Source organism: Galeopterus variegatus, unplaced genomic scaffold, assembly GCF_000696425.1.
Source record: "Galeopterus variegatus unplaced genomic scaffold, G_variegatus-3.0.2 Scaffold142, whole genome shotgun sequence".
Classification (NCBI taxonomy): Eukaryota; Metazoa; Chordata; class Mammalia; order Dermoptera; family Cynocephalidae; genus Galeopterus; species Galeopterus variegatus.
This window is the reverse complement of record NW_007726253.1, coordinates 220,391-248,149: the sequence shown is the minus strand read 5'-3', so window position 1 is coordinate 248,149 and position 27,759 is coordinate 220,391. Positions and strand designations below refer to the sequence as shown.

The 27,759-nt window shown below is 51.4% G+C and overlaps 1 protein-coding gene across 1 annotated transcript in view; it reads right to left on the bottom strand.

Annotated features, from left to right (window-relative positions):
• Positions 1–14,681, bottom strand: part of VWA5B1 (von Willebrand factor A domain containing 5B1) — a 37,128-nt gene extending 22,447 nt beyond the window's left edge. The window contains exons 1-7 of the mRNA XM_008590598.1: positions 14,543–14,681; positions 12,530–12,682; positions 10,985–11,255; positions 8,219–8,364; positions 7,243–7,374; positions 6,516–6,640; positions 2,828–3,004 (exon numbers count right to left, since the gene is read on the bottom strand). Coding sequence (XP_008588820.1) covers positions 2,828–3,004; positions 6,516–6,640; positions 7,243–7,374; positions 8,219–8,364; positions 10,985–11,255; positions 12,530–12,682; positions 14,543–14,681 — 1,143 coding nt within the window. The remainder of the gene's footprint in view (positions 1–2,827; positions 3,005–6,515; positions 6,641–7,242; positions 7,375–8,218; positions 8,365–10,984; positions 11,256–12,529; positions 12,683–14,542) is intronic.
• Between the last annotated feature and the right edge of the window lie 13,078 nt (positions 14,682–27,759).

Sequence of the window (27,759 nt, the reverse complement as noted above, 5' to 3'; positions counted from 1 at the left end):
GTGTTGCTCCCGCACCTCGCTCAGCCAGTGAGCGGCCGGTCTGTATGTGGGATCCGAACCCTCGGCGGGAGCGCCGCCGCGCTCCCAAGTGGCGCACTGTAGCAGTGCACCACCGGGCCAGCCCTGCATTCGTTAACATTAAACATTAACATCAGTGTTCTCTCTGTCTCTTTTCATTGACTGTGTCAATACATTTTGTGTCTCTATAAAAGAAGTCAATATCTTCTTATTTTTCCATTGGCCACTAATGCATATTTCTGCTAGCAGGAGACACTGCTGATCCATGCAGATTGTCTCTGCTCATACCTATTAGAATTTTTAAACCATGTTTTTGGCAGCAAGTGGCAGCCGAGAATGAGACCAGCTGCAGGAAATTAAATTGGCTGAACTCTCCCCTTTGGCATGGGCTATTTGGATTTCTATTCTCTCCCTCCTCCCTAAGCCTAGTTTTTCCTAAAACCAACCCAGTGGGCCATAATTAATGACCCAAGCAACCTCCCAGTACCCTCATTATCAGTGGGGAAAGGGGTGTGTGGCCAGAGTAATTTTTGTGCCTTTCTCTAAAAGGGTTGTGTTTATCAGAATAGATCACACCAATGCAAAGCCATTTATAAAGGGGTGACCTTGAGCTCAGTGAGTTGAACTAGAGAAAAGCAAAAGAGACTCCAAAGGGAAAGGGGACTGAAAGGTGAGCCAGAAAAAGTTATTGTCAGAGAATTATGGAATGCAAAGGTTGGAAAGATCTTTCACTTAAGAAGTGGATTTCCACTTATAAACCAACTCCATTTCACTGGTAGCAATGGTCTGGAACACTGGGATGAGAAGGACATAGAGACTGAGTCTAAGCAGGAAAAAATAATGTTATGATCAATCATTGATGTCTGCCTGGACTTGGGGGAGGAGAACCGAGGTTGTGACATATGTTTTCCCTCCCTGGATCAATCTTTCCTTCTCATTTTACAGAAAGAACAAATGAAGCCCAGAGCTGAGAATCAGAATCTCAAAAGTCATGTAACAAGTCAGTGACAGAATCAATCCTGGAACTCAGGAACTGCTCCTTCCATGATGCCAGGTAGCAGAAATGACATAATCAAAAGAGAAGTGTCTTTTTTTTTTGTGGAAGTGTATGTATAATTCCCCATAAACAATGTAAAGAAAATGAGCACAGAACCAAGATATAGATGGCTCAGGCTCCTTCACTAGCCCTGTGATGTTGGGAAAAGCACTTAGACTCTTAGGGATTCAGTTTCTTTACCTGGAAAACAAGGGGAAAATGAATTAAATGCTCCCTTAGGGATGTTTTAGCTTTACAATTCCATGATGCTCTGGAAGTAACTGAGGAGACGTCTTACAAATTGATATGGCTGTGGAATGGAATACAGATGACCATATAGGCTTGGAGTGTGCTTCAGCACCCCAGCACCGCGGACAGCTCCCCACCCCAATTCTTGCCTTCGATGGTGAGCAGGGGTGGGGAGAAGGTTCCAAGCAGTCCTGCATCCCAGTGTCAAGAGGCCTCAAACAGGAACCCAAGACCAAGACTGGCTGGTCTCATATACAATTTCTCTGTCCTACTTCAAGACAAAACCCAGTCAGAGCAAGCCCGAGGAGATAGCTGGCATCACAGATCCCACCTAACCCCTCCTCTCCTTGCTAAGCCTGTTGCCGTGGAAACAAGAGCTTGCTCCAGGGACAAACTAGGGGAAGGGATGGGAGTCCCACTCTCTTCTTGCTCCCTCATCCCTTGCTCTCCTGAACTATGATCCTTTCCCCCAGTTCAATAAACAGACTGAGGGCCTTTTATGCATAAACACATAGCTAGGCCCCATGGGGAGAGACAGATGAGAAAGATCTGTTTTTTTCCTCCTAATGAGTTTATAAATCCAGAGGAGGAGGCAGGATATCTGCACAACTAAAAATACAAGGGAAAGTTGAATAATGAAATAATCAAGACAAATCATCTCCCAAGGGGGATGAAGCTCTTCTGGATAGTTGGTGGAGGGGGCTGGGTGGTTCTATCACTCTTTCTTCCACCCTGCATGGAGCGCTCAGGCACTCTGATTGGCTAGCAGGTCTGTGCCCTCACTTGACTGTAAGTTCCTGGAGGGCAGAAGCCGTGTTTACATCTTGCTATTTTTGCAGATGGCCAACCACAGGGCTTTGCACATATCAGGCATTTGAAAAAAAAAAAAGAAAAGAGGAACCAAATCTTTTCTACTGGATTCTACACATTCTTGGATGGCACAAGACATGTCCAATGAATCTCTGATGTTGGGTGGTGGGAATAGTCAGATAGACATGGGTTTAAATCTTAGACCACACCAGCTTTGTGACCTTGGGTAAATGGCTGAAACTCTCAGGATCAGTTTTTCCATTTGGAAAATGGTGACAATGGTCACAATCCTCTAGGATTGTGGTCTGGATTAAACACCAATGTGTGCATTCAGTAGCTAGCGCAGTTTCTGACACACAGCAGACCCTGGGCAAATGTCAGTTTCCTTCCTCTCTTCTCTGTACCCCTCTCCACTCAGAACCTAGTGCGGTGTGTTAGCCAGAACAGGCACACGACAAAAGTTTGTAGAACTTGAAGGACAGCTATCAATGGCTTCACCCCTTGCAAATAGAAAAGTTCTGCTCGTACCACTTCAGGGTTTTATATTGGAAGCAAATTGAGTTTGGGAGTCTCCGTTTGAACTGCTAAAAAAAAAAAAGTTGTTTTTTGGAACAGAAAGTGCTGAGGAAGCCAGGTTAGGAAGCCAGGTTGGGGGAGCACAGCTGATTTACCCTGGAGACCTGGACCCAGGGAAGGGGTCCTCTTAGCTGGTACCTTGACTTGGTGGATACTGGTGCCACTCATGCTGCTGCTCCTGTCCACGAGGAAGATGAACTCCCTGCGGGTCTTTCTCAGGTTTGGCTGCACGGACTGGAGGTCAGGACAAAAATTGAGCATGATGACAGAATGGTGGGGGATGTCTTTGTGGAGGCGTTTCCGGATGATTTCTGTCTGGAGGAGAAAGGAAAACTCTCTGACTTGGGCAATCAAGGGGTCCAGAGATACTCCTGGGACTCATGCTGGTCCCCATCACTCACCAAATGTTGTCAAGATCTCACTCATACTCTGCACAAAAGACTTCCAGGTTGGCTGCACTTGGCTCCTCTGTCTGCTAGACATTCACAGATTGTGACAGCAAGCATGGACTTTGCAAGCAAAAAGACTTGGTTTGAATCCTGGCTCTGTCTTTATGCAACTGTGTGATTTTGGGCAAGTCCCTCCTCTGGGTCTGTCTCCTCATTTGTAAATTGGGGTGAATAACGTCCCCTTCTCAGGGCGGTTATGAGGATGCACTGAGCTAGTGCATAGACGGGAGGCCCTCGGTTGCATAAGGGTCTCTCGCTTTTACACTCCGTGTGTAAGTGGCTCTCTGGCTCATCTTGGCTGTGAACCTGGTTTCCTTGGTATAGTGATTTCCTCCCCCTGATATATACCTACTCATTTTTCAAATTTTACCTGTTTGGAAAGCCTGCCCTGATCTTCCAGGTGGACTTAATTATTTAGTTTTCTCATCTGTGAAATGAGGATGAGAGCACTGCCTCACTGAGTGGCTGTATGGATTAAATGGCACGCTTGTGGGACTGCTGCCTGGCAGAGAGTAATTGTCTCTGGACAGTTGCCACCCATTGCCATCACTGCTGATGGTATTTGCCTGGGGGGCCCAGGCACTTCTCACACTGAATGCAGTTTTGTGCTCTCATCCCCGTCTCCCCTCTAGCTTGTACACGACATGAAAGCAAATCATGCCTTAGTCTCCCTCGCACTTCCCAAATTGACAGAGAGCCTGGTACAGAGATGCATCAGGAAACATGAAAGGAGGGACAGCGCTCAGTTCTTTATCTTTTTATGTGGCCTCATGGCTGGCCCTGAGGCCACATACTGCTGCACGACCTCCTTCCCGACTCTCCCGTCGCTCCATACAGAATCTCATTCCCTCCGTCCTCCCTCTGCTTTCTCTCCCTCCACCCCGGCTTGCTCTCTCTCTGTCTCCTTATCTGGCTGTCTCCATGTGTGCCTGCATCTCTCTGTGTCTGTTTCTCAGTTTCTGTCTATCTGGGTTCCTTCCCCATCTGGATAGATGACGACGCCACCCACCCAGCTGCTCAAACCAAAGACCCAGCAGTGATCCCTGATTCCTCTCTCTCCCCACCCCGCACATCTCATCCTTCAGCATAGGATGGTCAATCCTACGGCTAAAATACTCCCCCAACTCATCCTCTTCTCTGTCTCCATTGCTGCCACCCCTCTCTTGCTGGACATTTGCAATGGCCTCTTCCCAGCCTCTTTCTCCCACGGTTCCCCCCCCGTGGTCCATTCTGCATGGAGCAGCCAGAGTGATGATTCTTGCCATTCTCTTGCTCCAGCTCCAGCGCGGCTTCTACACATGGCTTATGAAGCCCTGCACGGCCTGACCCCTGCGTCCCTGTCCACCTCATCTCTACCTGCTCCGCTCTCTGCACTGCAGCCGCAGCAACTTCTTTCTGTTTTCTGCTTCCACTTCTCCACACGTGCTGCGCCCTCTCTGCCCGCTCCCCTCTCGGCGGGCTCTTCACCGTCCTCCAGGTCCCATTCTCAGACAGGCTTTTGCTATAAAGGGCACCCAGTGCCTGTCACTCATTGTCACATCTTCCTGTTTTATGTCTTTCATGGTCCCCATACCCGTCCGCACTGGTGATGCTCGTTTGTTTACTTTTTGTCTGTCTCCCCATTCTAGAACATAAGCTCCAAGAGGACGAGGGATGTGCCATTTTCAGTGTTGTCCGCCCAGTGCCTAGACCGGAGCCTGACATCTATCGGGCACTTAATGTTTGTGGAATGAATGAGTGAGAGAATAAATCTGTGTGGCTCTTTTTTGTCTACCACTGACCTGTGTGTACATTGGTTTTTTTCTTTCAGTCTCTGCCTCGATTTGTCTCTGTTTCTCTCTGCATCTCTGCCTCTTGTACATGGTGTCTCCCTCTGTGTCATTTGCCCTCTCTTGGCTAAATCACAGCTTTTGACAGCTTGTCCCACCTACTCTGCCTGATTGGTACTTGCCCTCCGGATGCCCCCGACCATCTACTTCCCTGTGAGGGATCTTGCTCTCCTTCCTACATAGAGCCCCTTTGCCAAAGGCCACTGCCCAGACTGGGTCTTTTGATGACAGAGTCCAAGGCGGCAACAGCCACATCTGCCAGTGAGAGAAGCCACCTCCAGAAAGCTGACTTCTTCCTTTCAGAGGGATGGGGGTGGGGTGCCCTGGCTCAGGATTCTCTAATGTCTCCTCAAGCTGCCATTATCCAATTACAATAGACTCATCACTTCTTAGCAGCCATGGGCTGATCACCGCCATCCCTGGAGCTCACAAGAATACAGGCTATTTGCATCACCACCCCAAGGTGGTAAATTAATTCTCGTTTGCTTCGGCAGTCCCAGAGCTGATTGATTTAAGGCTTGGCAGGCAGGGCAACCGGCCTCAGGTCTGGGAGCCCCATCGCCCGCCCTGCCGCCCCCCACACGCCGCAGCTCTCAGAGCTTGGTGGCACCCCTGACATTGCCATTCCCCACTCAGAATCTGGCTCCAGCTCCTTCTCTCAACTGACTCATCTGGGTGAGGGGGCACCTCCGGGAAGGTGGGTGTTTCCGGTGGGGTCTCTAAACATGGGGATGACAGGATGGGCATTGAGCCACGTATGCTTTCTCTTCGCCATCCTTCCTGCTCCCACCAGCAGCTGCTTCCAGTGGGGCCTCTAACAATGGGGACAACTCGAGCAGAAAGCCAGCCATACTTTCTGTCCATTTGTCCCCTCATCATCCCCCTGGGCCAGCTAGGCCAGCAGGGAATGGAAGGGGCTGTTCAGTCCAGCCCTGCTGCCCCCACATGATCGATTCTCATTCCTCAGCCTTGTTGTCACCAAATCTAACTCCCCAGATAACAATCTCCCCCTTCCTCCAGCTCACTAGTTATCTAGAAACTTCAGTTGTCTCATCTAAAAAAGGAGGACAATAAAAAGAGGTATGCCATCATTCCCAAACCTAAGAATATTCTAGAACAGGGAGACAAACAAGAAATAAACAAATGAGCAAGATCAGTTTGGAGAGGGATGGGGACCATGAAAGAAATAAACCAGGACGATATGGTAATGAGTGCCCCTGAAGGGCGGAGCAGCCTGGAGAAGGCCAAGGCTGTTTCTGCCACTAGCTATGAATTTTGCCTGGCTTAGGCCCCTTGGAGGTACTAAGAGAAGGTGACCTGGCAGGAGGTGGGAAGACAGAGCTGGGGTGACTACCGCCTCTGGGGGTCCATTTTCCATCTGTCCTGCGGTGCCCCACCCACTGAAGGGAACACTTCCTGTCCAGCCTCTGACACCAGTTTGCTTGGTGGCCTCAGGCAGGTCACCTCCTCCACCTCGGGCTCGGTGAAGACCCAGTTTCCAATGCCACCAGCTCTGCCCCATTGGACCCTTCCTTTAGTTGCCCTCACCTTCCGCTCTGCACTGTGGTCCTTCTTCGTCCCTTTAATGAAATCTGTTCTTCCCTTCAAGTGCTGGTCAAACTCTCCCAAGGTCATGTCCCCTTTTTCCATCAGGACATGTGGCATGTGGGGCTCTGCAGAGGTGAGATCAACTCTCAGCACATGTGTACTGTGTGAGGGGGAGGCCAGGGGCCTTGGTTTAGGGGCAAGATCTTCACAGAGGGGGACTCCCAACTGGAAGAGGGGGGTGGAATCCCTGGCTGCCTGCAGCCGTGTGGGCCATGGGTGACTCACTGCCCCTCTCTGGGCCTCAGTTTATCCATCTGTAAAATGAGAGTGGGACAGGGCTAAATGACTCTCTGATCTTCCCAGGTCTTGACATTCTGTGAATTCTTGAGGAGATAAAAGAGCTGCTCCTTGAGAGTACAGAACTGTCAGGGTCTCACTGAGCTTAGGGTTTCAAAGATCCTCTGCTCAGCTGGCCTGGGGGCAAAGTGCCCCAATGGGCGGATGAGACCTTGGACCTCTGGAGCTTGAATCAGGGCAGGAGACACTTGATTCCACCGGCTAGAGCCAAGTCTCCGTGGAGGCAGGTAGTTGGTCTTCTCTCCTCTGCCACACACCCCCTACCCTTGCCCTACCTAGTCGCTGGGCAGGAAGCCATGTGTCTGTCCCCACAGGATCAATACCTCCTCCCTCCCAGAGGCAGCGCAGGGGTCCCCATGGGGCACTGTACCACTGGGGTGGATGAGGATCTCCACAGACCGGTCGAAGGTGTGCTTGTTGGCCAGGGTGATGGTGATGCTCTTGGCCGAGCAGGCAGATGGGGCAGCATCAGCGCGGATCTCGTGGGTGGGACTCTCCACCCCTGAGTGGCACAGAAAGGCATGGGGGATGGGCTCAGAAACCTCGGGAGAGATAGGAGCTCAGTGGGGACACTGAGACCCAGGCCAGAGATAACTGCCATGCCGGCTCCACTAGGGTCTTCTAACCTGCTATGTGACCAGGGACAGGCCTCCTTAATTTCCCCATCTGCAAAATGTGATATTAGAAAGATAGCGTCTAATGGCTCTTCCTGCCCAGTAGGGGACAGAGGAAATTGCTTCCTTATAGGGCACAGAAAGCCCCAGCTTGTCGCCAAGCAGACAGACAGAGCTCAACGCTCGATCCAATGCAACATTGCTCTAAGAGAACACTTGCTGACCAGAAACAACGTCCTCGTGTCCTCTCAAAGCCCCGCGTGGTTGGTGAGAAGGACCATCAGAGCAATGGTTCTCAACTCTGGCTGCTCGTTAGAATCACTTGGGCAGCTTTCAAATTTTCCCATACCCAGGACACACCCCGGAATCTCTGGGGGTGAGATCTAGGCTGAGGTACGTTTGAAAGCTCCCCAGGCGAGAACGGGGAAGCAGCTCTGGCCTCTGCGAGAGAACCAAGAACCGCCATTCCCCAATGGACATCTCCCCGAGGAAGCCAGTGGGGTGGGGGTGGGTGGCCGTGAAAGCTGTCCGGGGAGGGCTCCACTTTGGGCTGCTTATGGGGGAATGGGGAGCGGGAGTCCATAAAGCTCTGTGTGCTTCGGTTTGTCTTCTGTCTAGACCGCTTGGCTCCCCTGCCCTGCTCTTCCTTTCTATTCCTGGTGGCTTCTAGCCTGAAGCTCTCCCACCCTGGGGCCTCTTTTGGTCCCCACTAGTCTGGCAGCTCCCTCTTACCTGCGAGCAGACACGGCCCACGGATCTCCAGCTGGAAGTTGAAGTCATACTCCATGGGGTTGGACACATCAGTGTCCAGGAGAGTCGCCAGGCACAACTTGTTCCAGGAGTCCAGGGCCTGGGCACCAAAGCAATGTCTGTCCTTGCTAGGGAGGAGCCGAGGGGAGGAGGAGGCTCAGCCAGGGCAGAGGCAGGGCCAGCGTGAGGAGACAAGGAGAGGACGGTGACTTCCCAGCAGCCCGGCCCGCTGAGGGGGCTGAGGGGTTGTCTCCCACCCCCAGACCCTTCCTCTCCCACTCAACTGACCCCAGAAGGAGCCTGAATTCAGACGTAAGGTGCAGCTCCCCTGGAAACACCTGCAAAGGCCAGGAACCAGGTAGAGGGCTCTAGATAATCAGCTGACATCGTTCTCACTGCAGCTCCGAGAGGAGGTGAGCAGCCCACGTTCCCACAACTAGGACTTGGCAGAGCTGGCATCCTGGCCCGCGTCTGCCTGGCTCCATGAAGACAGGGTCTGCACTATGCCACAACACCTCTTGAATCCCTGCTCTGTCTCTGTGACCTGGGAACCCTTGGAAAAGTCACTTCTCCTCTAAGTGTTGTTTTCTCATCCATTCAAGGGAACAATAGTTATACAGTTGTCTGGAGGACTCCGTGAGTGGCTACTCAGCTATGGTCTGTCGCCTGCTGAATGCTCCAGTTTCTGGGCCCTTTTTCTTTGTGCTTCCCCACCCCATCTCTGATGCTCTTCTGTCCCCCCCAACCCCATAGGCACCCCCTCTAAGGTCTTTGATATATGTCCATATTCTTGTAAAGTATGCGGTGGCACTTGTGTATGACTTTGTTTTAAACTGACGATTGCCTTATGCTATGAATCTCATTCAATCTCTTACTTTTTTTCACTCCACACTGTATTTTTAAGCTCTGTCCAGGTGGCTGTAAACCAAGGTCCTCGTGGCTAACATGTGTCCCTTGGGGACATCCACTACATTGTACTATGTGTTCCTGCCCCCACCTTCCTGCATCTGCAAATACCACCACCAGGAATATCTTTGTCCCTGTTCCCTTTGGACTTGTGAAAGAATTTCTCTGGGATCCCTGGGTCAAGAGCACATGCCGAGCATCGCTGGATGCTCTCCAGGCTGGCTGTTCCAGTTCCCACTTCCATCAGCTGTGAGAGAGGGTTCCCTTCTCCTGTGTCCTCACTAACAACTGGTATCGTCTGTTTTTCTTATTCTTTCTTGTGTCCCTCTGTCTAAGCAATTTTGAGGTTCCTTGGGATTTGACACAAGTTTTACCCAAGAGTGCCACTACTAACTTTGCCTGCTAGAATGGGCGGGCATAAGCTTACCAGGGCCCGTTCAGGGGCATCAGGGCCTCCCGAGCCTCTTGTTCCCTGATCTACCTAGGTCCTGAATGTCCCAGCTAGGCCCCACCTCGAAACGCACAAGGCTTGTAGCCAATGGCAGGACTTGTCAAGACAACACACAGGCTGGTGTTCCCTGGTATAGACTGGCTTGTGCCACCGGCTTCTCTGTTGTGCTACCTGTCCTCATGCTGGCCTTCAAGACCCTACATGATCTGACTCCTTGCCACCTCTCTGACCTCTGCTCCTTTCCTCTCCCATTCTGCTATAGCCATATGAGTCATCTCCCTCTGCTGTAGCCATGCTAGTTTTTCTGCTGCTGCTCAAACACACCAAGCCTGTTGCTGCCTCAGGGCCTTTGCACTTACTACTCTCTCTTCCTGAAATGTTCTTCCTCCAGGATATTTCCATGGCTTGCTCCCTGCATTCAGGTCAGGCCATGGATGTTGCCTAATCCCTGTCTATTCTAGTTAAAAAAGCACTCACCCCACCTTGTCTCCTCTGTCCCCTGTAGCTCTTGGGTAGAAAATAGACTCAGCTGTGGGTGCCTCAGGCTGAGACCCATCTCCTTTCTCCTCCTTCTCCACCAGGGGAGTGCAGAGAAACTGTCTGGCTACTAGACCTGTTGGATTCCCCTCCCTGCCCTGCTGAAAACCCTTTTAATGGCTCCTTGTTGCTAGGGGGAGAAGCCCAAAATCTTTGCCAGGGCCACAGAGTGTCCTGTGCCTCTGCGGCCTCATCGCATGCCACCCGCACTTGAGTTTCTCTCTGGGGCCCTGTCCTTGCTACCCCAGGGCCTTTGCCCCTGCTGTTCTCCACACAGGCATGCTTCTCTCTGTGCCTACATCCTCCTCATTGCTCAGCTCTCAGAGGAGCCTGGCCTGGCCCCAGGACCCCCAGGTGGGGTCTCTCTTTTATACCTTAGCCCAGTGAACTTCTCCTTCATTGCACTTTTCACATAATTATGCATTTGAGTATGTAAATAATTAGTTACACATTAGCTGTGTTATCAGTTGGATAATGGTCCTTCTACCAAGTTCCAAAAGGGCAGGAACCATGTTAGTTTCATTCCCTCCCTATCCTTAACACCCAGCCCAGTGTCTAGAACATCGCAGGTGCTAAGAAAATACCTCTTGAGTGAATTAAAAAATAAGCCCTTGAAATTCTGATCCCAAGCTGTCCAAATCCCAGAAGATCTGGCCAGTACCAATACAGAGGCATTTCAGGGACATTCTTAAGTGCTCTAAAAGTGAGTGGGAGAGGAGGAAATGACTCAGAAGGTGGCAACCATAGAGCAGATCCTCACCTTTTCCGCCACCCCACACCCTGCGGACCTCACCTGCTACACTTGCTGCCACCCACCCAAGACTCTGACCCTGGTCTGGGCAGGGCCTCCTTACCCCTGGGCCTGTTGGTTGGAGGGGTCAGTGCTCTTGGAGCAGAACTGGGGCACGATCGGGGCACAGACAGCAGGCAGAAGGACCCTCACAGCCCCGCTGGGCAGCGTCGGCAGCTCCGAAGAGGTGCTGATGAAGATGGCGACGTTCTCCATGGGGGCAATGGTCCCCAGGTTGACCACAAACAGGATTCGCTCCAAATCCTCATCCAAGGCTACCTTTCCTGGTGTGCAGGAATGAGGGGTGATGGAAACCCCCTCTTGCAGAATGTTCCCTAAGTGCCAGACTGGCGTCAGGGGCTGAGCATATATTATCTCTGATCCCCTCTAAGCTTCCTGTAGGATAAGATTCAGTAGCCCCATTTTGCTGATGGGAAAACCAAGGCTCAGCATGGGGGTGGGACTTGCCTAAGTTACTAAACAAATAACTAACTTGTTGAACCAGGATCTGAAACCACATGGCTCTGAGTCCAGGCCTGTGTACTTTCCACTGTACTTTGCTGGGAGTGGGAGACTTGGATCTACAAGAAACCCCAACAGAGGGTCACATCTCTATCCCGCAAATTCTACTCTCCTGCCAAGCACAAAATTGAAGCATCTCCTACCTCTGGGATCCATGTTTTTGCTCATGCTCTTTCCTGTTATCTGAAAAGCCCATTCCCTCATCCCTACGTGGCCAATCTTACCCATCCATCCAACCCCTCCATGAAAACCTCACTGGTGCCCAATCTGGACCCCTCTTTCCTTCTCTGACATTGTCAAGGCCTCTCTTTGCATAGCCATTTTTGACCCCCCATCATGGTTACTCCTGGGCATGTCTTAGCTATGCTTCAAGGCCATGAGAAATCATGACAATGTGAGGGCAAATTTGTACCTTACACATGCGACTGGTCATTAAAAGATTCTTGAAGATCTTAATAAACAAGTGAGCAAACTTCATCTCTATCATAGATCCAATGGTAATTATCTCTTATGTCATAAGATATTTGCTCTGGGTTCAAATCCTGGCTCTGCCACTAATGCTGTGTGACCTTGAGCCTGTCACTTTCCCTCTCTGAGCCTCAGTTTCCTCAATAGCAGACATCAGTAGCTATGCTTTGAATATCTACTGGGATGTAAGTGCTCTGTGTGCATTGTCTTGGGTGAGCACTGGGTGGGTATAATTATTTATTCCCTTTTACAGAGGAGGTTAATTTCTTATCTAAGCTCACACTGCTTGTGAGCATCAGGATAGTGACTCATTTCACAGCTTCTGAGCTTAAATAATGTGCTATTCTGTTCTCCGAAGAGATCTTAAAAACCCTTTTGTTGACTCTCCTCCTTTGATCCTCACCACACTTTTGAGATAAGAACAGGAACAATTGACTATTTTACAGACAGTGAAGACAAGGTTCAGAGAAGTTAATTATTGGCCCAATGTCACACAGGATTGCATGTCAGGATTCCTGACTCTAGTTCAGTGCTCTCTCTACTCTACCCCTTGGCTGCCTTTGCAGTCTACCTGTGGCTCCAGGTGCAGGTCCTGCCACAGCCCTTCTGGTGTCCTTACCTGTGACAGTTGCGGATCGGACCTGGGAGACATCGACGTGGCTGCTTTCCAGCTTGGCTTTGTCCTTGATCTGTACGGTCACGACGCGGTCGGCAATGACCGCCTCAAAGCCGATCACCGTGGTGTACTCATCCAGTGGGTACACGAAGAGGCCTGCCGGAGTGGGGCCCAGCATCGTGGGGTGCCCAGCCCCACCGTGCACACCCTGCTCCTGGAAAGGAACCCAAGCCTCTGGCCTGCCAGACAGATGGTACTCACTGCTACTTAGAGGATGCCAAGAAGACTCGGCAGACTGGCAGGCTGGGACCTCATGGTTCTGGGTGCTGGGTGGGTAAGTGCAGTGGCAGGCACTATGTGAGCAGCAGGACAACTGGACAAGGGGCAGCTGTCCCGCCGTTCCAGCCAGCTCTAACTTTGCAGGCAAGCGAGCTTGGTGTGGCCAGAACTTTTGATTTTCCAAAAGAGAGAGGAAACCTGGATTTTTTGTGACCTGTTGTGTAACCCTAATAAAACATGTCTATGTGGTGGATTTGGTCCCTGGGCCACCAGTGTGACACCTGTGGCACTGAGGGCTGGGGCTGTGGAGGAAGTAGACTAGAGTTCTAATCCAGACCCCACCGTGATTTGAGCCAGGTGGCCTTGGAAAAGACCTTTAGCTTCTCTAAACCTCACGGCCTGTCTGTAAGACGTTGACAAGGCCAAACTCACAGGGTGTTTGTGAGAATCGAAAAAATTCACCCCATTGGTTCAGCCATGTGCCCAATAGTACACGCTGCACAGTCTGCATTTTACTCCTTCCCAGACTTCAGGAGCACCTGGATCACTTGGGAGCCTGTTAACATGCAGATTCAGGTTCTGTAGTCGGGGGCGGGGCCTGAGATTCTGCATTTCTAAGTGGCTTCTGAGGGACGCTGATGGCTCCAGACCACGCTTGGAATATCCAGGTCTGGTTAATCTATCCTCTAATGCTGGAACTGCACAATGCTGGGTCCACAAGCCCTGATTTCCTGTCCCTCTGAGCCTCAGTTTCCTCACCTATGAAGTGGGGAGGCTTGTTCATTTTGCACGTGGAAAGCCAGAGAACTGTCTTGAAGTTGTTCAGTAATTTAGTCTCCTGGGTCCCCAGGTGGGTCCTGATTTAAGCCACCCGCTCTAGATTTCCTCAAACAGAGGAATAGGGCCATTTGTTCTGCCCAGGAGATTTCTAAGGGGAAGAAAGTTTTCCTGAAGGTTCTTTTCAGGCAGTGTCGGCCCTCGGGCAGCCCTGAAATGGTTACAGGTGGGACTGCAGGTGGGTGCCCAAAGACATGCAGGTTGGTGGTGGGAGGCCCCATCACTGCGGATGAGAAGGGAATCCTGACCCTAACTAACCTCGACACAGCACCCTTCTGGTAAGCCTTCTTCTAATTCTCTTCCTGAAGTGGAAGGAGAGGAGCTGGATTTGCAAACGACTCTTGTGGGCAAAGGTCTGTCCACACCCAACCGCTCACGCTGATGATTCATATTGCAGACTGCTTTCTGGTCCGCGCTGTCCTTCCTCGTGCATTACCTCATCAGCTCCTCCCCACATCCCCTGGCGTCCGGACAGGCAGAAAGAAGCATCCTGATTTTGAGGGAGATAGTGGCTTCCCCAAGGTCATAGGAGCCAGAACTATGCATAGGACAGGGGGCTCCTGGCTGTGACTGACTCTCGATGCCTCTCCTACTGGGAGGCTCCCTGGAGAAAGTGGGAGACTGACCATTCCACCCAGTATGTGGGCCTCATGGAAAATAAAGGGTGCTGGGACAGTCAGCTGGGCTAAGCTCAAACCTCCTCAGCTCCAATCCTGACCATCCTTGTTATTAGCTTTGAGGCCTGCAGGGCAGAAATGGAATTCCTATTTTACAAATGAGGAAACTGAGACTCAGAGAGGTCACATGAATTGTCCAATGTCAATCAGCTATTAAGTGTCAGGACAGGGATTCAATGTGGAGAAAGGGGTGGCCCTGGGAATCCCCAGCAGGGGTCCTTACCCTGGAAGGGCTGGGATTCCAGGTTGCCATAGGTGAGGGAGGCAGTCAGGCCCAGGGCATAACCACTGACGAAGGAGGTGACGTCAGATGCGGTGAGGGGCAGGGCTGCCCCTGTGATCCGATTCAGCAGGCCAGGCATCCTGCTGCTACTCAGCCTTCAGGACCTGCAAGACACACGAAAGGCAGGAGGTGGGGGAGGCCCCCATCCTTCCTTAACCCAGTTTTCCCATTTCAGACCTCCCAGGCAATCAGAGCGCCATTCTCTATTTTCCTCAAGAACACCCCCATTCGTGACACCATGAAAACTGTCAATCACCCCTGAGAAGAGAAGTGGTCATGCTCTTTTTTTCCATTCCACTGGTGGAGAAACTGAGGCCTGAAGACATGTGACCTGCCCGGATTCACGCAGTGGGTTGGAGCATAGTCAGGGCTAGAACTCAAACAGCTTCACATCCTGCTTAGAATCCCCCCAACAGACCATGCTGGGATGGGAGCGGAGGGACTCAGGCTCTGCCCCCTTCCTTTGTGAGGCCATAATCCCTGGGCCTCAGATGTTTCCTCTGCAGAATGGCTCACCAAGTCCTTCCTCCAACCTCAGTGGATCACCCACTACAGTCAGCACTTGGGATATGAGGGAAGTGAGAACACTCCCAAAGGACACCAGAGTGAGGGGGTCCCCATCCCTCCAGGTGGGCAGGCCAGAAAGCTGGGAGGCACTTCTGGCACCTCTTTCTCAACACCCCCCACACCCAATCTGCCTCTGGAAAAGCACTTGCATCCACCCATGTCTTTCCTTCTCTGCCACCAGCACCCTTATCCCAAGCCACCACCATCCCCAGCTCCTAATCAGCCTCTTGAATCTATTCTTCCCCGTGGAATCCCTTGTCCACCCAGTGGCCAGAATGAACGTGCCAACACACAAGTTGGACAGGTCTCACCACCCCTGTCCCCCTCTTTTCCCCACCACTGGCTTCCCATTGCTCCTCAGTCAGAGACCTAAACCCTTCAGGTGGCTGGGGGTCCTGTGTGGTCTGACCTCTGCTGCCCTCTCCAGCCTGTCATCCCCAAACATGCTTAGTCGGTCTCAGCAGCTTCCATTCCTCAAATGTGTCCTGCTCTTTCCACCTTGGTGGTGCCTGCCACTCGACCTGGAAGGCTCGCCCCACAACCCATTTTTTTTTTTTTCCTTTTTGTAGTTTTTCGTGACCAGCAACGGATCGCAACCCTCAGTGTCGCGCCTGCACCTCGCTCAGCCAGTGAGCGGCCGGTCTGTATGTGGGATCCGAACCCTCGGAGGGAGCGCTACTGAGCTCCCAAGCGGCGTACTGTAGCAGTGCGCCACCGGGCCGGCCCCCACAACCCATTTTTAATCTACTGACCTACCTTTCCTTCCGTGTCAAGGAAGGTCCCCTCTGCAGGGAGGCCAGCGGGCTCCGCCCTCCCTCTCACAGAGCCAAGTTCCTCTCCGCAGGGTGTTTCTATCAGTTTGCTGGTCTGTAGTTTTTCTGTCTGTGAGATTATTTTGTTGCCTGCGTGTGCTCTGCGTGCTGCACTGCGTAGACACCATGCCTCTGTCTGCTTCCCATTGTATCCTCAGTGCTGACGGAATGAATGAAAGAACAAATGCCTTTCACCCTTCCAGCACACAGGCCTTTGTAGCACTTCTCAGGGCAATGAATCGATGATCTCTTAGGCTGCCGAGACCCTCCCAAGTAATCACATGCCTTTGGGGGGCGGGGTGGGAATGGGACCCAAAGTGAAACAAAAGGCGTGAAATACAAGTTTGAGGTCAGGTTCTCTGTGGGTTTTCCTTTCTGTGGTATATGAGCCAGCAAAGCTTCCATGGGCTGGTAGCCTGTTGCCACTTATTTGCAAGGCTATTCAATGAGTGCTGGTTGCTCTGTCCTTCCTCAAAGAAAGAAACTCTTCCCCCCTAAGTCCTCTCCATATCCCCAGCCAAGATCTTCAGGTGCTCCCGCACCCCATCAGGACAGCAGTGTCTTTTTAATTACTTTCTCCCTTGTGGCTCAGGCCCCGGCAGCTCTCAGCCCTGGCTGGCTCATCTCCTGTCTGGCTGACTGACAGCAGGAGGCAGGTAAGGAGCAGGAGGGAGCTGCTGTATCCCCGGCTGCCTTCTCTCTGGAGTTGTCTGTCCTGGTGGCCAGAGCAAAGCCTGGCTACTCCCCAGGGACAGAACGAGATGGCAGAGCTCATTTCCTGCCCTGTCTCCTGCCACCCACCCTCCCGCCTCCTCCTTCTTGGCCTGGTTCACTCCTGTCCAGAATGCTGATTGGGGAATGCAGCTTCAGTGAACTGGTACCCAGAGTGTGGCGAACTTGGACTTCAGCTTTAGTTCATCTTGGGGTGGAGTTTGGCTGAGGGCATCTTATCCAACCCAGTCTTCCCACACTGCCTGTCGCCCCGGCGAGTGGAGCATGGCTGAGAGATGTCTGATAACAAAGGCAGACTCCCTCAGAACCGATGCTTTAAGAATGTCAGAACCTCTTTGAAAGAGGAAACTTTAAGTCCTGTGGGGCCTAGTTAAGGCATATTTTTCATCCATTCATCCAGCATTGATAAGCACCTACTATATTCCAGACACTGAATTGGCCTCTGGGGATACAAAGGGAAGACACAGCACCATCCTCAAGGAGCTCATAATCTAGCAGCAGAGGAAATTTGGGAGTGGGTGGACAAACATAGTAATGACAGCTGGAAGCTATTGAACAATGAAAATGTGCCAGGCATGCATATTATCTCATTTAATCCTCATAAAACCTTATAAGGGAAGTATTGTCCTTCTGCAGAAGAGGACATCGAAGCCTAGAGAGATGGGTTTGGTTTGGGGTGTGAGTCTGGGGTGCCTGGAACACCAGCAGGACAATGGGTGCTTGTGCAGGACTTTCACCTAGGAGGAGCCTGGGACCATCCCTGTGAGAGAGGGGACCAGAATGAATTATGCAGAGTGTCCTGCCTTCCAGTTCCAACCCGACCTGGGCCTCAAGTGGGTATCAGACCACAGGAACACCCAGGGACAGGGACGGAGCCACCAATGGCATCTCCAGGCCAGCGGAGAGAAGCCAGGGCTTGGTGTTAGGAATGATGTCCGGTGTGAGCAGGGCTGATTCAATGTGTTGGGGTCAACATTTATTATGTGGTTACCTTTCCCACCTCCTTCCCTGATCTGCCAGACAACCTGTCTTTGTCCAGTTCCTTGACTTTTGGGATGCTGAATCTGGAAAATGGCTGGAAAGGGCAGAGAAAACAGAAAGGGGATGAAATGGGGCTGGGACCGGGAGAACAGGGAGGAAGGAACTTAGACAGCAAGGACCTAAGAGCAGCCCCAGGGAAGACTGGGGAGGGTGGGAAAGAGGCTTTTTAAGAAGGGTGACTGGAATTAAAACTTGGGTCCCATTTCCTATTCTCTAAGAGGCACATAGAAAGATTAGAATGATTTGGGGGCTGGCCTGTGATTCTTTGATGAAATGTCCCACTGAGCCTGGACACTAAGAGTTCTGTGTGGCTTAGAGGATGTTCCTGGTGTGCCTGTTAAATACCAAGACTGTCTCCTGTTGGTCTAGAAATTATAAATCCCAAATGATTGCTGTCTCTCTGAGTTGGACATTATTTATATGAGGATACTTTAAAAAGTTTATGGAAAGATTTGTATCATGTTTTAATTCTATTTTTCCATGAACTTTTTGAAGTACCCTTGTATTTATGCCTGGCACATAATAGGTGCTCAATAAATATTTATAAAGTGAAATGAATGAATGAATGACAGCAGCCTCCCAAGGACATTAAAGGACACCAGGTGCTGGAGATACCATGGGAAATAAGGCAGGTGTGAGCACAGAAATTAATGGAAAAGACAGTATTAAACAGAGCTGCAGGTTCGGAATCTGACCCCTTCTTCTTACCTCCACAGCTGTCACCCCAATGTCCCCCTAGTCTATTCCCAGTGGAGCAGCCAGAGGGATCTTTTGAAGACAAGGTCCAGCCATGTGACTCCATGGCTCGAATCCCCTGATGGCTCCCCCAGGTCCCTTAAGATCCTACTGACCTGAGCCCATGCTGGTTTCCTTCCTGACCTCCCCCTTAATGACTTCACGGTAGCCCTTCTCCTGCCTCAGATCTTTTGCACTGGCTCTTCCCATTTCCAGGAGTGGTGTTCCCCTAGATAGCCACATGGCTCGCTCCCTTGGCCCTTCAAGTCTTTGCTCAAACAGCCCCTTCTCATGGAGGTCTACCCTTAACACCATATTTAAACTTGCAGCCCTTCCCACATCTTCATTTCCAGTCCCTCATCCTGTTCTGTTTTTATTTTTTCCATAGCACATATTACCAACACGTTATATAAAAAATATTTATGTTTATTGCTCATTATCTGTCTCCCCTCCACAAGGGCAGGGATTGAGGGCTGTTTTTCTCACTGATATATCCCAAGTGCTTTGAATTGTGCTTTCACTAATAGTAGGTGGTGAATAAATATTTGTTGAATGAAAGAATCAATCAATATGTAGTCACAATGGCAAGCTGGCTGTTTTGGGGTTTTGCATATGTCAAGCTGAGAAGTCCTCTGGCCACCAGGCCCAGGGCAGCTCCTCAGAGAAGCTAAATCCATTAGGCTGTCTTTCTAGTGTTGATCAGTTATGACCCAAATCTACCCTCTCTGCTGGCAACAGGTCCCATCCGTCTTATAACAGACCATCAATCCACAGGAGATGCTCTGAGATTCTGTGCTCCTGAGCCAGCTCCTGGCCATTGCCCACCTCCCTCTGTGCCTTCTGCAACCACTGCCCTAACCAGCACAGTCAGCAAGCTCCCCTGGGTCCTGTGCCCTGCCTGAGGCCCCGCTTCCCTTGCATCCTCTCCAGGATGGGCTGCTTATTCTTTGTCACCCCTCAGAGTTGGGAGGTGTCATGGATGCCCTCCCTGGTCCCAGTTGCTGCTCCAACTATTCTCCTGTAAAAGCCCTTCTCCTTGGGGTCTACCTTCTCCCTTAGTGGCTTGCCATCTCCAAGGTCCTGATCACACCCTTCTTTTGGCAAAGACTTGGCACCTGGTTCATGGCTTCCTCTGTCCCCCAAGCCCTGCCATCATTCTGGGTGACTTTAGCATCCACGGGAACAATGTGTTTATCCCTTGACCCCTGCATGTCAGTAATCTTTGCTTCCTTTCCAGCTCAGCCTCCATGTCCACTCTCATGCCTTGAACATCAGACCCCATCCCTGACTGCTCCCCCTGCAAGACCACTCACTCTTAACATCACAACCTCCCAACACTGCCCAGCCTTCTTTCCTTGTTTTTTCCTTAACACTTACTACCATCTGACACAATGTCTATTTTGCTTATTTATCTTGTCTAATGCATCTCCCCAGCCCTCTAGAGTGTAATCCCCATGAGGGCAGGGATTTTATGTTAGTTTGCTCACTGTCATATCTGTTACCCATAGCATAGTGCCGGGCACATGGTAGAGGTTCACTAAATATTTACTGAATGGATGAAACACCACTCTAAGTGCTTTAGATATAAAATTTTGCAACATCTCTGACAGGTAGGCACTCTTACTCTCCCTATTTTATAAGAAATCACCAAGGCTCAGAGAGGTGAGATAACTTGCCCAAGGCCACACAGCCAGTAAACGATGGGGCTGGGAGTTGAACCCAAGAAAAGGACCACAGAGCCTATGTGCTTAACCAGGAGGCTGTACTACTCCTACATTAAGCTTCTTCCAAGTCTCATTGCTTCTGTCTGAGCGTTCTTTTGAAATCCTCCCCTCCCCTCCTCTCCATCCCCACTGCTGCTGCTTGGTTGCTCTCCCCTGGACCATCTCTACCATCTCCTAATTGGTCCTTCAACCTCTAGGCTGTTTCCCCTGGTCCCCTCTGTCACCACACGCATACACATATGCAACACACACATGTGCAACACGTACACACACACACAGGCCTCCATTCCCCCCTGAGCTTAATGGCTTTCTCTTGCTTTTGTCCAACAGGGCAAGTCACACTCCTAGCATGATATTCAATGCTCTACCCACTGGGTCCCTTCTCTGTTCCCTGTCACCTCCTGCCATGTCCGTCATGTTTATTTTCCTCCAAACACACTGACCTTCTCACCATGCCCTGAACAGGTCAGGTTCTTTCACGTCCTGAAGACTTTTCCTGGAATGAGCATTGCCTCTTCTGCTTTTCAAAATCCTGTTCATTATTCAGATCTCAGATCCACTGTCACCTCCTCCAGGAAGCCTTCCCTGACACCCAAGCCCATCAGACACTCCCTCCTTGGGGCTCCCACAGCCCTTGGGCCCTTGTCTATCACACCCCACATCCTGAGACGCTGTGACTGGCCATCTGTAATGGTGTGTCTCCTCACGGGGCTGTGAGTTCTGTAAGAGCAGTGGGTGTACCTCCTCCTTTGCCTGTGTCCTGCTCCCTGCATAGGGCTCAGTTCAGAGGAGGAACTCCGAATGGGGGCACCTCCCAGGTGCCAGTGCTTTACAGTCATTGCTAGTGCTCACAGCTACCCCTGCTTCACAGGCTCAGAGGGGAAGTCTGGAGTCCAGCATTACACAGCCAGGGAGTGGCCCAGCCGGATGGGAACCAACCCTGTCTCCAAAGCCTGTTCCTTCCATTCCCCAGGCTGCATCCTAGCCCATGCTGAGCACAGGAGAGGGAGGGATGTACAGGGAAGGGGCAGGAGAAGAGAGTCCTGATGCCCTGCTCATCTTCAGCCACCATGACAGCGCGGAGGGGTGGTGGGGAAGGTCTGCATCAGTGCTCCTGGGGTCAAGGAGAGGGGCCTCATGCCCCCGTGCCAGGGAATATTTGCTTTCCAGAAGGAGTTTGGAAAGGCAGAACTTGCTTGTGGGGGAGTGGCTAGGTGCCAGTCTCTGGAGTGCTGCCTGGGGTTAGAGTCCCCAGACACCACTTCAGAGTAATTGGCCCAATTACTCTGCTGGGCTCGGCCACTTACATTCTGTGTGGCCTTGAGCAAGTTACTTAACCTTGGGCCTTAGCTTTCTCCAGGCCCACAGAGCTGGGAAGCCATTCTGGAAGCCTCTTAAGCTCACCTTGCCAAATCCGCCCCAGATCATGCTCTGCCAGCTGAGGGGGCTCAGCCAGGCCTGGGCTAGATGCAGACGGTGAGCCCACCAAGCAGCTGTGGGCTCTCCACCTGCCCACTTACCTCGGGCTGGGGGTCCTCATCCTTTTCTCCATCTCTGACCCCTCTAGGAAGTCCTTGCTTTTATGTCCCATAGGAAGCCCCAAGGACCACCTCACCCACAGCTCCAGCACTCTCATCAAAGTGGGGCAGAGTTGGTGGGTTCTCTGGATCTGCTCTGATTGTTCTAAGCTTCTGGAATTCTGGGGCTCGCACCTTCTGCTCTCCCTCGTCTAGGCCTCTCCACTCCAGGCCCACATCCAGTTGATGTGGGTAACAAATCCATGCTTCTGATCCTCACCCCACCCCACTCCCCATGCTCCAGCCAGTCAGGGCCTCCTGCTATTCCTCCACACAAGCCTGGCTTCTCCCGTGGCCGTAGCTCTACTGATGCTGCTGGCTTTGCTGGGAACGCTGCCCCCATCCTGTCCCCCTCCCCTGGAGGAAATCCTACCCATCCTTTAAGGTCCAGCTCAAATGCCACCGTCTTCATGGAGCCCTCTTGGGGTCCTGAGCTGCATAAGATCATCCCCCCGCTAGCAGAGTCAGCACCTCTTGTGTTACCCACCTCATTATCCACATGTCAGGTGTCCATGCGATGAACATACATGGAGTCCCTACTCTGTGCCCGACACTGTGCTAGGCCTGGGCTACAGCAGTGAACAAGACAGACAAGGCCCCTGCCCTCAAGCCTTGTGTCCCATTTGCCACCCACCCCAACCAGGGGCTGCTCACTCCTAGAACTCAAGGCAAGAACTCTGTTTCTCTCTCCAGTGTCCGCCCATAGTTGCGGCTCAACAGTACACAGATGGCATGTGCTCTATTTGTTGAATGAATGGGTGAACAAATTAATAGGATATAATGTGTCGGGGGTAGGAATAGGCCTTGGCTATGGGTTCATTTTAAGAATTCAGTAGTGGGGGAAACCCCTCTATTTCAGCCCAAAGCCCATAGGATTCCATCCCAGAGATGACTGTAGTCTCCTTTTGCGGGGGCAGGAAGGTGGTGTGTAGAATCGGGGGAGCAATCAGGACAGGAAATGACCAGGCTTCTCAGTGCATAGTGTCCTCACACTGCCTGAGAGACCTGGAGTCCAGCCAACTCGGCCGTCCAGGACAGTCAGCCCCACAGGAGGCCAAGGCCCAAGCTGCCTGTGGTTTCTGAAGATCTGCTGAAGAAAAGAGAAATAGGCACATCCAAATTTGAAAACCCCAGATAAGTGAGGCCTGTCTGTGGGGTTTCTGAAAAGATTCTTGCTGTATGAGATCAGGGAGGGGCAGTTTAAACACACGTCCATGGTGCTGGCTGGCAGGTGCCTGTCCCTGGGGTCCCAGTGAGGCTCCACCATTGGAGCCACCGCCCACTGAGGGTCACTCAGAAATGGGCCCACGCATCGCTGGGAGAACTGGAGTCTATTTGCACAGATTCAGATCACGGCCGCCTTTCCAGGGGCTCATCTGCAAGGAGAGCTCACCCCGCTGAGCTGCTAGCATCCCTGCCGTCCCGTTGAAAGGCACTAAATGGATTCTCTATGTGGCTTCCAGCCCTGTCCCTGCCTCCAGCACACCCCTCCCTGTCTGCTGAGGAGCTCACGGGGTGACAGAGCAGAGGGAGGGCTCTTTTGGAATCCAACCCGCAGCCATTGCCCTGCTAGAGCTGCAGGGCCTCCGGGAATTGAAGAGTAATCCTGGTCTCGTGCCCTCCCCAAACACCTGTAGATGGTAAAATGACAGGCTAGGGAGCGAACTTCTGCCCCTGGAACCCTCCTTCTCTCTTTCCTATCTACCACTGTCTCGTTGGGAGCTTCTCTGGAACTCGGTTTCACCCTCTGTGTAATGGGCAGGTGAAAAGGTAGTTTCTTTCCCAGGGTTACTGTGAGGATTACAAGTGAGATGCTGCAGATAAAATGCTCAGCCTGGGGCCGGCCCGTGGCTCACTCGGTAGAGTGCGGTGCTGATAACACCAAGGCCGCGGGTTCGTATCCCATATAGGGATGGCCAGTTCGCTCACTGGCTGAGCGTGGTGCTGACAACACCAAGCCAAGGGTTGAGATCCCCTTACCGGTCATCTTTTAAAAAAAAAAAAAAGAAAAAAAAAATGCTCAGCCTGCTTTCTGGTCCTCAGTAAATGTTGCCTGTTGCTTTAGTCTTCTTTTCTCTTTGGGATGTCCTCCTGGTCTTACTCTCCTACCAACTTAGGAATGGCACCTCAGTTTTTGGCATTTCCCCCTGGTGGCCATGGCCACCCAAAGCCCTCAGACCTGCCACCCAGCCATCCCAGGCCCCCAGACTAGGTGTTGGCTGAAGAATATAGTCATTGCTTAACTTCCCTCTGAGGTCCCAGATCGGTGTGTGCCAAGCTGTGAGGCTGCTCCCCCCCACAATCTGTCCCCTCAGATGGCACAGTGAGGCCATGTGGGGTAGCAGAGGCCACTGGACAGGGATTCAAAGTCCCCCCCAGGCCTGAGTGCCAGCTCTGCCACCCACTGTACATGAACCTCAGCCTGGGACCCTGCTGTCACCCATACAGCCGTGCCCAGGTCTCTCTGGCCTGGCACACAGCACAGCCGGTAGGACATAAAGATTGGTGGGTTGCTGGTTTAGTGTCTGTCTTTGCCCAACATCCTTAAGCATGTAAGCCCTGGAGGCAGGGACCGAAGCTGTCTTCTTCCTTGTTATGTTCCCCAGCACATGGCACAGTGCCTGAAACATTTTAAAAAAACCAAATAGCTGACACATATTGAACTTTACTATATGCTAGATGTTGTTCTAAATGATTTTCATGAATTAGTTCAAGTAACCCTCCGGACAACCTTACGAAGTAAACATTACTATTATCCCCATTTTGCAGATGAGGAAACTGAGGTCCAGAGTGGTTACATCCCTTGCCCAAGGTGATATATTTGTACATGGTAGAGCTGAGATTTGGACTCTGGCTTCAGAGATCCAGCTCTTAACCACAAGGCTTTATCACCAGCCCCCACCACCAATACTTATTTGCTGAATGAATGAATGAGTGACCTGGAGAGGGTCATCCCCCAGCTCTGCCTGGGTCCTAGTGTCTTTAACAAAAAAAGGCAGTGAAACTGGAGAATTGATGCCACATCTCCCTCCCAAGTTGATCGTCCAGGGTCTCCTGGACACAGCACTCGTAGCAACTAAAGGTGTGCGTCATTTCCTCCGTTCCCCACACATTTTAAGGGGGCCGTGTGTCTGACTACTTAGTCCACTCTCAAGGGTGGCACTGTTTCCTGGGTGCCAAGGGGGTTATCTCATTTAGTTCCTCATAAAGACCCTATGAGGGGCTGGCCCGGTGGCGCACTCAGTAAAGGGCAGCGCTTGGGAGCGCAGTGGCGCTCCCGCTGAGGGTTCGGATCCCATATAGAGACCTGTCCGCTCACTGGTTGAGCGCGGTGCGGGTGCGACACCGAGGGTTGCGATCCCGTTGCTGGTCACGAAAAAAGACAAAAAGGAAAGAAAAAAAAAAAGATTTAGGGCTGGCCCGTGGCTCACTCGGGAGAGTGTTGTGCTGATAACACCAAGGCCCCGGGTTCGGATCCCATATAGGGATGGCCGGTTAGCTCACTGGGTGAGTGTGGTGCTGACAACACCAAGTCAAGAGTTAAGATCCCCTTACCAGTCATCTTTAAAAAAAAAAAAAAAAAAAAAAGACCCTATGAGGCAGATCATCCCCACTTTGTAGCAAGGAAACCAAGACTCAGAGAGGTTAAGTAAATCTCAAGGTCACACAGCAGGTTGGTGGTAGAGCAAGTTGGTGGATTTGAATCCAAGCAGTCAGGCCCCAGAACCTGTTAACCATGTCCCTCTGCTGCCTGCTACCCTCCAGCCAGGTCCAGGTGCCAAGGCCCAGTGAGTGTTCCCACGAACCCACCTGCTCCTGTTCAGAGGCTGTTACCCCTCGATACTAACCAGGGCAACCCCCCTGGTTTCCACATCCCCCTGGCTCCTGCCCTTCTGCTGTTCCTTCAAGGAGTGGGGTGCAGGGGTGGGTGTGGGGAGAGGAGGCAGCATCCTTCTCCACATTTTGAGCAGAGACACTAGATTAACACCGCTGCTCTCCCTCCTACAGCATCGGCACATTAGAGGTGAATCCCACTGGGAAATCATCTGAGCAAGGAGGCAAATGGAACATGATGGACACACAGGGAGCTCCACGGTGGATCTCCCAGGGCAACTTGCTGCAGGGGAACCTCGGACAAGGTCTGCAGTACCCCTCGCCTTGGTAGGGCACCAGTGGGTGCAGAGCCCCACTGACAGTTGCAGAAGCTGTGTTTAGGATGCTGAATTCCCCACTGCCAACCAGGTTTAAGGAGATAAGATTTTAGGGTTTAGAGGTTCCCAGCACTTATGACAAGCTCTGCCATTGAGTCAGGCACTGTGCTAAGCAATGTTTATGGATTATCACAATGACTCTTCATGACCCTATAAATGCAATTTTGTAAAACTGATGACTTGATTGAACGTAAGAGAGGTTAAGAAACCTGCCCAAGGTCATAAAGCTAGGATGTGATGGGTCTGGGAATTGAACCCTGGCAGTCTCATGCTGGTGCCTCTGCATTTACCATCAGGCCTCAACAAAATCCGTAGTGACGGTAGCCCATTTCCATAGAAGCAAGAGAAAAGCCCTCACTTTGAGAGTCCCAGGTACAAAGTGGGTTGTCAGCAAGAGACCAAACCAACCAGGGACAAATGCCGGGCTGCCTTTTAAAGGGGAGTGGGTGGCTTTGTCCCATGTAGGGGAAGATTGGATGAGGGGGATGAGCTGGCCAAGGCCAGACCTTCCAATAGTCTTGTGAGAAATCTCTTAAAAATGAGTTATCTTAGAAAAGTCTTTAAAGGTCCATAGAAATGAAAACGATGGAATTGCAAGTAATGACGGGGTTCTAGCCCCTGATGAATTTACCCTTTCAAATGTACCAGTGAGTCATGACAGTAATAATAAGCCTCCAGGCCTTCTACTAAGCAATTTATAATCAAAGCATTCTCACATCTATGAATTAATTAGAGCTCTACACGTAGGGGTAAAATAAAGATTTTTATCCCCATGTTAATGAGCAGGAGATTGAGGCTCAGAGGGACAATAACATGAGGGGACTGGAACTCCTTGGGCAGAGTTTTCTCTGTTAATACTGACCTGCTGATTCGCTAAGCTGGGGCTTGGGAGTGGCAGAAGCCAGTTCTGCTGGCCAAGGTCTGCTGGTCAGAGCTGGGTGCTAGTGGCCAGAGTTGGGGGCTAAGATCCTTGAAGGGACTCAACTCTAGATGACCTTTCCTCTTTCCCCTATTTCCTATTAGTATTCTGATAAATGCTGTGATGCTCCTCTCTTGAATAAACCAGCATGTGATCTTCATGCTGTTGGACAGATCTTCCCAGTTCTCCTCTGGGCAGATGGCAGGCTGCTGGTCCCTGCCCCCTCCAAGGCCTGGATGTGTGTCTTGCTTCAGCCAATGAAATAGGTGAAAGTGAGGTGTGTCACTCCTGGGTGGAAGTCTTAAAAGCCAGTGTGCATTTGGCTGTGTCCTGTTCCCTGCCACAGTGATCCTGGAGGCACGTGCCCACAAAGGGCCTCTGTTAACCTGGATATAGAAGTGATGGTGTTAGGGCCGGCCCGTGGCTCACTCGGGAGAGTGTGGTGCTGATAACACCAAGGCCCCGGGTTCGGATCCCATATAGGGATGGCCGGTTGCTCACTGGGAGAGCGTGGTGCTGACAACACCAAGTCAAGGGTTAAGATCCCCTTACCGGTCATCTTTAAAAAAAAAAAAAAAGTGATGGTGTTAGGTGACGATGTGTATGACCAGCTTTGGACATGCAGGATGAGCAGGAATTAAGATGCTGCTACATTTTACTGCAGCATAACCTAGTCTAATGGCTAGCAGAGCCATGAATGTTTGGGTCTTTGAGCAAAAGAATGTCCCAGGGACAGAACCCACAATATTGGGAAGGGAGTAAAAGGTGGAGGAAGAGGAGGGTGGCCAGTGGGTCCACTAAGATATAAGCTCTATGAAGGCAGAGAGTTTTGTATATTT